The sequence below is a fragment of the Thermobia domestica genome, chromosome 5, assembly GCF_964235325.1.
Source record: "Thermobia domestica chromosome 5, izTheDome1.hap1.1, whole genome shotgun sequence".
NCBI lineage: Eukaryota > Metazoa > Arthropoda > Insecta > Zygentoma > Lepismatidae > Thermobia > Thermobia domestica.
Window position 1 is genome coordinate 184,870,143 of NC_137458.1, and position 15,483 is coordinate 184,885,625.

Genomic DNA, 15,483 nt, shown 5'->3' on the forward strand with positions numbered 1-15,483 from the left:
ATTCTATAGAGACAAATAATAACTGCTCATACATACATTCCATTTACCACCCATAAAAATCTGAGCAACGTTCCGTACTGTGACCATTAATGGTTGGCTAAGCTGAAACTGGTGTACAATTAGTGTTAGAAAAAAATTTTTTTATAAAATTCCTGACTTTCCCTGATTGCCAGTCTTTTCCCCTGAGTTTTCCTGACCTGTACCATTTTCCCTGACTTCCCTGACCAGTAGGAACTCTGATAGTCTCAATACATCGACGTTGTTCAACAAAAACTGTACATTTCACTGAGATTACTTTATATCAACACCCAAAACTTCGACGCCCACAACATCGAAAACCAAATCACTGACACCTGTGATATCTATAGAGGATGTTTCCATGACCTAGGGACAAACTCACAGTAATGATAGAGATGACAAAGGAGCAATTTGAGACCAAAAGTGCGTCGTTTCAGAGAAAGAGACCACTAAAAATTTATTGAAGCGGGACAAAAATGGCCGTAACTCAACAACGAACTGTAGGTTAAAGTCTGGTAAAAATAAATACGCATTAGTCGTACCTGGTACTTCATTATGTCGAAATGGGTTGGAAGCAGAGGCAGTGCAAGGATAACCCAAAAAGAGGATAATTCGTACATCTGAAACGAAATATACGACCAGAAATCGTCCGCAAAAGCACAAGCAACGGATTGGATGGGAACTATGAGCGTGGTAAACATCGATACAAATGGTGGACAATCAGGCAAGAACTAACCTGTGGTACACAATGTATTCATTAAAAGTACACGATACAGCATTTACAAGAAACTGCAATTTAAAGAGAAAAGGAGGACTATTTCTACAATATTCAAATTTCTGGTTTTATATTTATTACATCTCCCTGTGCGCAGAAAGCCCTTTTTCGTTAATATTAATAAAATTTAACTACCGTTTATTTTCTTACATAAAGATTCTCCTTGCCCGCAGTAGTCATTTCAAATTTTGCTTGGCGTGAGGGTAAAACTCTCCGATATACAGTTTCATGTTTTACATTAGTACAGTGGTTCCCAATAAATTCTTTTGAGGACCCCTTCGCCAACATGTCGCGGACCCCGTAATATCCCAAATCGATTTCAAGTCATAAATTAAAACTGTAATAAGCACTTACTGATTTGAACATAATTATTTACTTACCTAAGCATAACCCTTTTTATTTTTATTTACTCTGGTGTTTCATAAGTGGCGGCCGTTCACAAAATAAAACCTACAGTATAAGCCAACATTACAAGTAATAATATTTTATTATACATACAATATTTAAGGAAGGAGGCGGCCTGGGACCTATTAGTTAGGTACCACCCCGGCATTTGCCTGGTGTGAATGAGGAAAACCTCATTCAGGGTGGCTGGCCTGAAAAAGCGTGTTTCACTTTTTCGACCGAGTGACCCCACCGGAAATCAAACACTTCATAGTTATTGTGTTGGGTGCTCTAAATGGGTGTTGGGTGTTCTAAATGGGTGCTGCAAACCTGAAAAGCACATGTATTTCGCCTTATACATGCAATGTACATGTACTGTTTCTTTCTCTGGACATGTGCATGTATACGAATTTGTGTTTGTGTTTGTGATCCTGAAAACAGCATGTTCCTCACCTGTAAATAAACTGTTTCTTTCTCTGAACATATACTGTACATTGCATGTACAGGTTTCTTGTATGTGCTTGACGCCTGTAAATGCATGTTCTCTGCGTCTATACAGTCACATTAACTGGATAAGTCCAGGCACTGTACAGGTGAAAAGTCGTGTTCCATTTTCAGGCATTAACTGTTTGTTGACATTAACTGTACAGGTGCCTATTTTTTTTCGTATGGGATGTTATTTATCCAGTTGCGCAATATATGGCAAACCTACATTCAGTGAGCATTTTTTGCAATTTGCATTTCTCAATACTTCCATTCTTCGTGCTGTAATGACGAGAGTAGCAGATTTACTGCGACACATATATGAGGACTGATATCAAGATTCAATATGGAAGTCGACGGTAAAAATATGAAATTTCGAAATTCCGAACTTTCTTTCGAAATGAAGAGGTACTTGAATATAATCGATGTTATATTTTTAAGAAGTATTTCTTTCCCCACCTATCTGCTTTTAAATGATGCGAGTATCACCAATTACCGGAGATACGGGATTTAATACATATATATGTAATAATTTGATTTTCATTTCAATATATCGCTATCTCTAAAACGAAGCAAATAGACTTGTTTGTTTGTAATGACGCATAGTATTACTTCCCAAAAAATTGCCTTTTTTCCAGGACACCCTACATTTATCGCTTTTACCTTCGTGAAGGCTATTTCCAAATGTTGCAACTTTGGGCAAACTTATTAATTACTAACTCTATGAAAAAAGCATTGATAGGCTAAGCTTTCATTCAACGGGAGCAGGAAATTTCAGTGTAGGAAATATGGGTGCAAGAAAAACTCGGTGTAATGAAAGATTTGTTGTAGCAGACCGTAGGATCCGTTAGAAACTCAACTTTGAGGATAAAGGAGCGTATTAGTTTTAAGTTCAAACTTTGTGTAGGACGTACTACTACTGGTTACTATAGTGGTCGTGAAATGATTTGAATTCGAGATTTCGACGGAATTTAACATTTCATGACCCTTACATGACGAGACATTAGTTTTTCGATGTCCGTCCGTGTGATTTAGCGAAGCGACCATCGCTACCAATCGACATGTAATGATTCTGCGATCAGAGATCTTTCAGAAACAATGTTGTTGATGCTTGACGTCGGGGTTTGATTTAGACGCTCACATTGGTGGCAGCTATCCATTAATATGGAGACTGCTGGATGTTCTGCAAAGGGAGCAGGCGTTAGCGAACTTCCAAATTGAATGGTTACATGAAGGTCACTTTCATAATAGTAAGAACTAAAAATACGCCACTTCCAGATTGCAGTCGCTTGGAACCACTTTCGAAATTGGGAATATTGTTCAATATTTGAGTCTACAATTTGTCATTTGGCTAAGGAAGACGGGATGATAATGAATGAAATAAATAAGTGAAGAAAATGGGACTCAATGGGATAACCTCAAGAATCTATGCACACGGTATTTACACATCACCACTTGGCGCGACCTGGGACTGAAGCACCTGCAGTGAGATCTCTACCACCAAGCCAGCGCAGCTCAAAATACAAATAGTGTCATGTAATGGAATTTTTACTTTATTTAAATTAATATACGCTCATGAATTAAAAAAGTAGAAGGTAACCATAAATTCACCTAGTACTTTTGAACATTTAGTTAAAACAAATAAATGTTAAATACTAGGACAGATGAATGTAAGTAATCAGATCTTTTAAAATCAATGCAACACTACTGGTAACACCAGTGTCTTTTAACCGTATTGCCCGGCCTCACGGCCATAGATCATGCTATTCCTCTTGCCCTGTGTGTATATATGTTCTATGGTGTGCTATATGGAAGGTGTTTTTAGTTGTTTCTATAAATTCTGTTTTTATAACTATTCTCTGAACTTATAGTTGTGATAATTTATTTCTGACAAAGTGTCAGATTCATTGTGTAATGAAAACAAATTATAGTAATCTCCCACATAATACATAATAAGAGAAACCAGACCCAATGCAAAAAATAAATTTTCTTTCCTCGAAATAAGTAAAAACATTATATTTGGTGCATTTTATGGTGTTTTTGTTTCCACAATACAAAGTTTTATAAGTTATCGTAAGCGGTAATATGCAATTTGTATTACACCGAATTTACCCCACACCTAACTTTCCCCACACCGAGTTTTCCGTACATCAAATTTTCTGTATACCACATTTTCTTAGTGTTTTCTTACACCGAATCTTCCTAGACCCATCACTCAACATTTCAGCTTCTCAAATCTTTCCACCTTAAACCTACGGAATATTCCAGTCGGTGCTCAAAATTTGGTTTCTGTCGTCAAATTTCCTCGAAGCGTGTCTTGTAGAAATTTAGATGGCGGTTTCACTGAAATAAAAAAAAAAAAAAAAACTCTCTTTTTCTAATACACTGACAAAGTTGTTACTGATATATGGAGTTTTCTATTATTAAGTAGTCAAGCAAAAAACCATAAGTTACGACACAAAGAGCGAAAGAAGAAATATAATAGTAAGCAAACGAACACTCACCTCGTTTGGTTCGGATAATTCGAAAAGATCCAATCGATTGGCGTTCCACTGTGTAATAATACTACGAAGGGCTTCTCGTTCCTGCATTTTTTTCAGATCATCAGCATTCATAGTGACAGAACTGGAAATAAAATTAGTAAATAGTGTGACAGAAATATTTCAAGTTTACCATTATCGAACATATGCAGGGTTGAAAAAAAAAATTAAGATCAGCTTGGTTTAAACTTCTTTCTTTTTGGAAAAAAATAATAAAAATTCATGTAGACATATTTCATTCTTTTTGGATATCTTTTATGTGCTGACTCAATGTTCTTAAGATGCGACAACAAATAGAACAGGGTAGGTGAGATAGATTTTGTTACATATGGTGGTTGTTACGTGTCGAACTCATTTGCTAATTTACGCGTATTCGTGCACTGTCTCCTAACATAAAGAAACATATTAACAGCATTGCACAATATTTCAGTACATAGGAACACAATCAGTATTGTAAACTATCTGAAATACAATGATTTGTGAGAGGGGAACATACAAGAAGCAAACTTTTCTCTTACTTTTCAAACAGAGGTATGGTGAAATAGTTTTTAGATTATCTGAAAACGTATGCCAGCAGTTGTGAAATAATGCGTAGAAAACAACTAATAATTAATTCAACTATACAAAACTCGTCTCCAATCTGATACTAAAACAAAAAGATATTAGGTCTGCTTAAACCTATAGCTACTGCACTTGATCAAGTGCGGGAGACTAACTACACTGTAGAAATTACTAATAAGACTTTCTGGGGTACATATTAAAATTGAACAGTGGAATTACCTTTCTATCCGTTATATTTCTTGCTTTTTATTAAGGGTCAGTCCATTTCAAATCATCCAGCTAAAATATCAAATGAAAACCATAGTCTCAGAATGGCATGAAGATTTTTCTGTTTACTCTACTTGCCATCCTTATTGATCACACCAAATTTTAATTTGATATCTTATATACTTTTTTAGTTATTTTTTTTATTTAGTTTGGTAAAATATACGTTTATGTTGTTGCCGAGGGTTAAAGAGATTACGACATTGATATACTAAAAAGATCACAACTTTGTTAATTCTCATCATATCACAATGATTTTTTCACTAAATTGATCACAATAAGATAGAGAATAAGGTAAAAATACATTCAGTTACTTGTACTTGAATTGTTGTAGTAAATATTAGCTCGAACCTGGATATTACGATTTTTTTAAAGAAAAAACATAAAATTTTAAAATACAGTAAAAACTTAAAGGCACTACATAAACCAAAGTATTTTATATGTATTTATAAGCCTAAAGGCATGAGCTAATGTGTTCTGAAAGAAAAACTGTGGGTTTTTAACTGCAAATATTTTAAAACCATTTATCTTTAGAGTACGGCCAGGTATTTCAAGAAAATCGTAGACCTTCACGTTGGCAGCCCTGGCGTTGTCCCTAATTGTCACAGGGACATGAACCATATCTCGTTACAAAGCTTATGGATCGCAGATTCCAACAAGGTAACTTCTGTGCGCCCTTGTTTCCAACCCACAGAAGAAGAAGAAAAAATTATTTTTTCAAATAAATATTTTGTCGGACTCTAGCAACACTGTTCATTGTCATACACAGGAAAAAAAAATTCTCGCATACACACCAGACATTGGGTGGAATCATATAAAAAATAAAGGGCATAGGTGCAATAGCTTGCGAGATAAAAATTCGAAACCTCGTATATACTATGGTCAAACTGTATATATTTTACGAAGGAACTGTGGTCTACCCTCAGGTTGGCAACCCTGGCGACTTCCCTAATTGTCAAAGAGACGCGAATGATACCTCGTTGCAAAGCTTACGGAACACTGGTTCCAATGAGGTAACTTTTGTGCCCCCCCGGTTCCCAACCCACAAAAGAAGATGAAAATCATCTTTGACTTTTGTGGGACTTTGGCAACACTGTTCTTTGTCATAAAAGAAAAATCACTTTCTCCTACGGATTCGGCATGAGGAGGCACAGTCTAGGTTCATTAGGGGCCGAGCAACAGAGGTTTGAAGTACTGGCGCTAAGAGAAGGGATGAGCCAAGCATCTTCTAAGGGTTAAACTAGTGCACATTTTACTTTCTGAAAAACTCATTGAATGATTTACATGTAAGGCGTAATGAAATTATGACATTTTAATCAAGCTGAAGATGTTAAATTATTTAAGCTGCAGTAAATTTATCAATGTTCTAGAACTAATGCAACTGCGCATAAGCTTTTACAGTAAACTTTAAAATCAAATAACCAAAATATAATTTTATTATTTTTACTCATAAGCGATAACTGTCTTAGTTTTTAATAAATTAAAAATATATTTCATTTGGAATCTTATATCAGTTTAGGTAGCAATTTCGTTCGGTATCTTGAGGAGTGCGAATCCTACAGCCCTCAGGTTCATGAAAAAGAGTTGAGTTGAGTTGATTTCAGTTTAGCGTCCCTTTCAGCAGCGAGGCTATATGAGACGTGGACCTACTGATTAACGTGGAATCCGAACCACATGAGTTCATGAAAAAGACTTTGGATTAAAAGCTGCATGGTGTTTTTTTGCCACCAGGCATGGGAAGTCTCCTTGTGACGGTATAGGTGTCACTGTCAAGCGCATCGTGACAAAAGCAAGTCTCCAACGTAGTCCTGGTAATGCTATTGATAATTCCGATTTTTTTTTTTCAAGGAAAATATAGAAAATATAAAGTTCACAATGATTAGAAAAGAAACCTTGATAGAGGCACGAAAAAACTTAGAAGGGCGTTTCACTCAAGCCAGGACAGTACCTGGAACACGTAGTCTTCATCACTTTGAGCCCAAATCTGAAGACTCCACTGGAACAAAACGAGTAAGTTTAGATGACAACTTTTGCACAATATTCAACTTTTCTGGAGAAAATTATTCGGTGAAAATGCCTGTTGTGGGTGTGCACAATTACATTGCATGCCTTTATGATGACCCGTGGTATTTTGGATTAGTTTTGTCAAAACATGAAGATGAAGGAGACGTTAAAATTAAATTTATGCATCCCCATGGGCCTGCTCCATCTTTTCACTGGCTCCCAAACGAAGATGTTTGCTGGATTCCTATGAGTAACATAATTTCATGTGTAACCCCCCCTCCCAGTCACAAAAGCATCCGGAAGAATGTATTATTTTTCCGAAAAGGAAATAGGTTCAATCAATCTTCAGAGCAACAAGATGTTGAAACAAATGCAAGCCCAGAAATAAAATGTTGCTAGTGTTTTATTTAAACATTTTCTGTAATTCCACTTCAGGACCTCTATGGTGTACTGTAAATAGTAAATGAACCACTTCAGGACTTTAACCACTCATGATTTGGTAAATTCTTTTTTCGTTCACTGATTATATTCAATCTGTTGTATGTGATGAATATGTATAATTCATTAAACTCATAGTGAATAGCTATTTTCTTCTTCTTTTGTGGGTTGGGAACCAGGGGGGGCACAAAAGTTCTCATTGGAGCCAGTGTTCCGTAAGCTTTGCAACGAGGTATCATTTGCGTCTCTGTGACAATTAAGGAAGTCGCCAGGGTTGCCAACCTGAGGGTAGACCACAGTTCCTTCGTAAAATATATACAGGTTGACCATAGTATATACGAGGTTTCGAATTTTTATCTCGCAAGCTATTGCACCTAGGCCCTTTACTTTTTATGATTCCACCCAATGTCTGATGTGTATGCGAGAATTTTTTTCATGCGTATGACAATGAACAGTGTTGCCACAGTCTGACAAAATATTTTTTTTAAAAAAAGCCATTTTTCTTCTTCTTCTGTGGGTTGGAAACGAGGGTTACCTTGTTGGAATCTGTGTTCCATAAGCTTTGTAACGAGATATGGTTCATGTCCCTGTGACAATTAGGGACAACGCCAGGGCTGCCAACGTGAAGGTCTACGATTTTCTTGAAATACCTGACCGTACTCTAAAGATAAATGGTTTAAAAATATTTGCAGTTAAAAACCCACAGTTTTTCTTTCAGAACACATTAGCTCATGCCTTTAGGCTTATAAATACATATAAAATACTTTGGTTTATGTAGTGCCTTTAAGTTTTTACTGTATTTTAAAATTTTATGTTTTTTCTTTAAAAAAATCGTAATATCCAGGTTTGAGCTAATATTTACTACAACAATTCAAGTACAAGCAACTGAATGTATTTTTATTTTATTCTGTATCTTATTGTGATCATTTTAGTGAAAAAATCTTTGTGATATGATGAGAATTAACAAAGTTATGATCTTTTTAGTATATCAATGTCGTAATCTCTTTAACCCTCGACAACAACAAAAACGTATATTTTACCAAACTAAAAAAAAAATAACTAAAAGAGTATATAAGATATCAAATTAAAATTTGGTGTGATCAATAAGGATGGCAAGTAGAGTAAACAAAAAAATCCTCATGCCATTCTGAGACTATGGGTTTCATGACCTGGATGAATTGACATGGACTGACCCTTAAATATTTTCAAACATTTCGACTTATTTCCAAAAAGCCCTTTTCCACTTCTGACTAAGAGTACCCGGTGTGTGTTGTGTTCGTTCACTGACAATACGACGAGAAAAGGAAGTTTTTATAACGCTTTTATCATCTTTATCAGTTAATTTCTTCATCTTGATGATGTAATTATGTAGTCACTTTCACATCAAATTTATCATGCATGTTCTCTTTTTCACATGCATTTGCCTAAATGTTATATTTAAAGTAATTTATGTATAATTTCCTGTTTGGTAATGTAACCGAAGGAATTTTGCATTTCTTCAAATGTTGATGACTGACTGATTATTCATCAAACAACGGACGATAACAAGAACGGGAGCACTACCTGACCTCATTCTGTTTGTACCCTCATTCTGTTTGATCCCTACATATTACACAAATGGAAAAAAATCAGCATCTGAATATCACATCAGATCACCTACGATTTCATTCAATACTCTAGCTACTGTCAAATATTTCTACCTTAAAACAATGGGAATATTCAACTCGGGCCTCAAAACTTGGTTCCTGTCCTCTGATTTCCTAGAAGTCTTACAGTAGTTCAAAACGTAGTAGTTTTACCAGAAGAAAAATGTATCTTTCTAATAAACTAATAGTTGTTATTGATACACGGAGGTTTGTATTAGTAAGTAGTCAAGCAACGAACAGCAACTTACAAGACCAACAGAAAACAACCAATACATTTACTTCGTTTGGTTCGGATAATCCCAGTAAATTTGCATTCCACTCTGTAATAATACTACGAAGGGTTTCTCGTTCCTGCATTTGCTTGACAAATAAACAGGTTTCATTACTTCCATGGCCAGGAATTTCAGAAAAGATATGAAAGAAAATCCGGGATAAATTTTTCAGTAAAATTTGGAACCAGCATTGAAAATGACTTATCAGCTTCAAAAAATTACTACAGAAAAAAATCAAGACTAGTGAACTTTGCAACATTCACAAACCTTATCGTGAGGAGTACGAAATTCCCACATCGCCACGTTCATAAATATACTTGGACCTCACCAGACGAAAAAAATACATAATCTAATTGATCACATTTTAGTAGATAGAAGACAGTCTAGTATGACTAGTGTTCTGTCGTTTAGACGAGCTGACTGTATCACTGATCACTACCTAATAGCAGCGATTGTAAGAGATAGATTACGTTTATTAAATACACGTCGAATAAAAGAAATATTGCATGTATGAAAACAGAGATATCTGATTGAAAGCAATTAGAAGAGAGCCAAGTGAAAGGGGAACACGGCAATGAAGTAACCTTACGTACTTTATTTTAAGAGACCTCTTTTTAAAAATACAAAAATTTCACTACTTCAATAATCAAGTAAATTATAATATCCACCTCCAACAAACAGCAAATAGAAAATTTTGTGCTAATCGTACTCCATGATCAAGTCACTCATACAAGAACAGCAGACAACATACACACATCGGATAATAACATTATATCACCAACCAATCAGGTCCTTTTTAACCACGAATCATCACAGAAAAGTACTAACACAATCAACACACTGCCGTCAAGACAAAACACACTAAATTAACAGGCACACGTGAGTATATTTTGGGTTCACTTTACAATGGCTGCTCCAGTTGGTATCCTTACGCACAGACAAGAAATTACACCCGATTAATCTTAACAAAAGGGACCCAAAGCTCCGTAAGTATAAGCTAACTCCACCCTATCCTGCGCTACTTATCTTTACGTAACTTAACTTTACCCTATCCTACTCTAATTGCTGCTGGTGATTATGTCCGCGACCCTATTCTACTGTATCTTGTAAACCGGTGCTACTTATCGAAGCGTATACTGATGGAACGTATATTGTAAAGTTTTCCGTAAATATTTAACAATTTAAAAATGACAACACACAACGTCACCGAACTATTTTCATAAAAATCCACATCGGGATACCAACTATAACGATCTAGATCCTGCAAATCTGTACCCAATTAGTAGGCGTAATCTAGGAAAACTAAACTCTGGTATGTATTAGAATATTACTTACACCAGTGGTTTGCAAGCTTTCGATATTCGTGGACCCGCAAAACTACGGAAACATGTTGACGGGGAACCGGTAAAATATAAAGTACCGCACTTTACTAAGATTCATTAAAAATAATTTCGAGAAACGGTTCCGATCCGCGGTATGAAAAAAACTGATTTAACCTATAATGTGTGTTTTACAATGTGGCCAGCATAGTTACAACTTGTACAAATTTGTGTCTCCTCAAATTCTTCGTTATTACTTACCTGATAGGTATGTCGAATGCATAAAGTTACATACTTAGGTAATACTCTTCCGTTCTTACATATTTTAATTGGATAAATTTCGTTAGTTGGTATCCCGCTAAAATAAAGAAAATTTAAAGCGATTACTTAATAATAAAACAATATTTTAATTATATTCCTGAAAAACAAGTAGAAATTGTAAATGTGGAAAGGAATAATAAAGAAATAAACTATTTACAAGTATGCAATGCAAAACACTGTAACACAAGCATGACGTAATCCTTTCTAAATTTCGTTTTCATCGATCTCCTTCCAAAAATATAATTAAAATACCGTTATTTCAATACACAATCAACCAACTGCAACTCACGTATATTACGAATAAAACAACAAATACATCAAATAATGACTCACACTATTTTAACTTCCATCCCGGATAAACACACACACACACACAAAAAAAAAAGAAAAACTGCGTGCTAATCGTACCCGTGATCAAGTACCCTTAACAACCACAACATATATAACACATCTGGAAATCGTACATTGCAACACCAAATATTTACAATAATTAACACCACGAAACAAAGAAATTTGCTAAAACCACCAACTAACTCACAACCAAGACAAAAGCAATAATCTTGAAGTACGTGTTAACTTGAAATCAAAACATTGTGTGGAGTAACGGACACAATACATATTAATGAATAAACACAACAAAATAACTCGGGTTAAGTTACGATAAGCCCTGGCCCGTCAAACCAATATAGTAAGATAACTGAACGAAACCAAACCTAACATAATGTAATCTACACTACCCTAACCCATCCATTCATAAAATATCACTGTCATGTTGAAAAAGTGCCAGGGTTTAAAGGAATAAATGTCCTAGCGGTAGGGTTCTAGAACGCTGGCTCACATCTCCACTGAATTTTGAAAGAGGAAGTTATCAACATCGCTACTAACCCGCCTTCAATCGCTACCGCTCGCTCAGCATTACCCTCTGAATTGGGTATTGAATTTCGATAAAGAACCTTCCCTTTACACCTAGGTATTAAATTTCCTCTAACATGAACGCGTTAACAAAAGGCAAAGGACTAATCTTCCGAAGATGGAAGCTCCGGATTAGACGCACATATACCCTTTTACAACGTTGTATAACTGTATTTGTTATTTTAACATATCGTACCTGTAATATACTCTTTTTTCACTTCCGTGTTCATTCTTAAACTGATAATCACCAGGGTGGAAAAGTTTTTTTTAATCATTTTTGTTGATTTTTTTATTTATTTAAATCAAATCTTTCTCCTCGTATAATACAAGTCGCGAACTGAACAAAAAAAAAAAAAAAAAAAATTAGGAAATAGTATCAAATGTTAATTGTGCAATTTAAGTTAAAGTATTGGGGTTGAATTTTGAATCAATCCCCAATCATTAACCCATTTCAATCCCAAACAATGTTTCCTAAGCAATAAAGGAAAAAGTACAGCAACGTTTATCAACATAACATGAAACTTTTCTTCACAAAAGTTACTGACATTTGGCAGGGGCATATTATATTACGAAATACAAATAAAATACATAAATTTCGCCTAAAGTTATAAAATCTGATAAAAAGAAAAAGCTTCGAAGAGGGAACCGGACCCCTCTAAATACGCCCCTATTATCTGGGAACAAACAGACGCGCACAGAAAAGAATTTTCGTCTTAAATGTCCATGGTGACTTCTCTGTTGGAATACTTAACGACTTAAAAAACCCATGTTACGAAAAGAAGAAAGCAGGATAGCCCCATTACCCGTTCAAATCGGGATTTCCCTGATCATCCTCTGTGTGACACTCGTTTTCATATGTGATGTGCATACATTTGAGTGTCATTGTAATATGATTATTATCTCCCATAATCGAAATAACAGAAACGAAATTTTACTTATTTTCACATTAAAATAATTTATTTTGAAATTTAATTTAAATCAATCCACCCTGTTAATAATAAACATTTTTTTCTCCCCATTGGACACGTATTCATCTGTATTGCATTACTGCGCAAAATTAGTACCCTCCAACTGGCAAGGAAACAATGAATTCTTTATTCTCTGTTTCCAACCACCCCTATAAACAACACCCTACTACAATGTTATGTAAATATACTTTTTAGAGAGTGTTTGGGGACGGAGCCCCCTATAAATGCATGTCCCTAGGACATCAAAAATTACAATACGGATACATAAACATTTCTTTTCTGTACGAGATCACCACACAAGGAGTTGATTAATGGATGCAGATTGACTTTAGAACGGCTGCCAAGGGACGTACGCGAATCGTGACAGCTAGATATTTATGAAAATTGATACCCTGACTAACTGTGGATCGCTAATCATCGTGGTGATAGTCACTCAGTGCGGAAATGCCTTGTGTACCCACTATATATACACAGTAAAACCTGTGAACTTGGCCACTTATGTTTCTAAATGTTTCTTGTGTAGTGGTCTGTAAGAAGTAACATTTGTTACAAGTTATTATTATTTTTTTTTTTTTTCATAGTTTAAAATGCCGAGAAAACGATTAAGTGAAAAGGAAAAGCTAGAAAGAAAGAGAGAAGCCAAAAAGAAACATCGGTTGGTAATCAGGAATGGTCCTATTAAGTACGAAGAGTTCAAGGAGAACGAGAAAGGTGGAGAAAGAGGAAGGAAGAAGGAAAAATAAAATGCATATTGTCATTATCCGAAAGAGAAAGGAATAAAGAGAAAAAGGTGGCGACCATCATCAAGAGAACATTACGAAAGGAAAAAATCCGCATAAGTTGCTGAAAAATTTGCTACTTACCCGTCAACATCAATTATAAAATGCAAGAATATTACACGGGACTATTCAGAAACTGGACATGGGAAAGGTGCTCCCGATGGGGTGGGGCCATTCTTGAAAGAACCGCACAATGCCTTATTGCTCAAGGATATGATGTAGACATTAACTGAACAAATGAGAAAACATTGCAGAGATGTTAAGATATACCTACACTGTTTCAAAGGAAAAAATTTCATCTGTCGAACAGCAGCTTCCTCTCATCACGAAACGTTTTGTGGGAACATCAAAAGTACATCAAATAACATGGTGTAGCACAACACCATAACAATACCAATTCAGGGTATTGTAAAAAAAATTTAAAAAATCAGGTTGTATTAGCTTTCGATTTTCTAACTATGAAATATATGATACGTTTATATTCCAAAAAAAAAAAAAAAAAATTAAGTTATTATCTACTAGGGCTAATCTAACCCAACAGAATTGATTCATACGCGCAACGGAAGATTTCAAGTTCTTGTTTAGAGTGAAAGAAAACTCAGCGTTGTTAAACTTAAATTGTACATTGCTTAAAAAAACGGTTAGAATTGTATAAGCTTAAGTTTATAAACAGTATTTGAAATTACAAAGTCAAATTTTCGTGACTATTTTATTCGTGCCAATCATTAAACAATTACATCACAGCAAGTATCAGAGAAAGAAAAAATAATAATATCGTCATTAAATATTTGCCTACATCGCAGTATGTCAAAGACATTTTATGAAATTCTGTTATTACATTAATCTAGCATAAAACATTGTCTAGATTCTCAAATTTCAATATCTTCATTAATACATATTTAATTCACGATCACTCAAGAACTAGTGGTCCATCCTCTCTACTTATTCATTACCCAAAATATTATTATTATGATTATTATTTGGACGTTCCTTACTTATAACCCCTGCCATTCATCCAATAAAGCAACGACATAAGCCTGTATTATTGCTACTACATTTTCATTCCAACTTAAAGGTAAGTAAGTAGCATATATTACTTTATTTTATGCTTATGCATCAGCACATAATACATCTACTATGAAAGAAAACTACTGTTAATGTGAGGTGAAATATTTACAATTGGATCATGAAAAAAAAAAACTCTACGTCTACCTTTCTACGACAGGGTCCATATGAAAGAAAATAAAACGTCATTATCAAAACTATTATCATTCTTAAGACTGTTATCATTTTAAAATTCCAGTTCGTTTCTTTAGAGAGTGATGGTGACACATGACAAATTACATTTCATACAAGAACGGCAAGTTGAGTGACATTTCAACTATATCCATTTCCGACGAGGCAAATATGCACTTACTACGTGGTCACGAACAGCTAATTTCATACCGTACTAATGGCACGTTTAAATTAAACCTTTACCCAAACTACAAAGACAAAATATAGCACGAAGTAATATTTAAACAAAAATATTAAAATTCAGAGGTACGTCCAAAATAAAGTTTTACCGAATCTGCACAGACCGAATATCATCATCATCATAGGTATTCTGCCTTTAGTGGCAGGTCACTTGCCGCAGCTGTGAAGCTTCCATGCTCCACGGTCCTCCGCTAACCTTTTCGTCTTCGCGTATGATCTTTCTGTTTTAATATCGTCCATTAATTGTAGTCTCCTTCGCCCCCTCCCTCTCTTTCCCGCCACCATACCCTCTAGGACGTCCCTCATGATGCAATCTCTTCTTA

General features: G+C 35.1%; 1 protein-coding gene across 3 annotated transcripts in view; it reads right to left on the reverse strand.

Moving 5' to 3' along the window:
- Nucleotides 1–15,483, reverse strand: part of LOC145686318 (afadin-like) — a 187,518-nt gene that overhangs the window by 135,172 nt on the left and 36,863 nt on the right. For 2 of the 3 annotated variants that reach the window (XM_081759518.1, XM_081759520.1), the window contains exon 2: nucleotides 4,165–4,285. In XM_081759518.1, the coding sequence (XP_081615644.1) occupies nucleotides 4,165–4,275 (111 nt within the window). In that variant the 5' untranslated portion in view covers nucleotides 4,276–4,285. Of the gene's footprint in view, nucleotides 1–4,164; nucleotides 4,286–10,965; nucleotides 11,063–15,483 lie in introns of all 3 variants that reach the window. The other variant, XM_081759519.1, reaches the window with a different exon arrangement.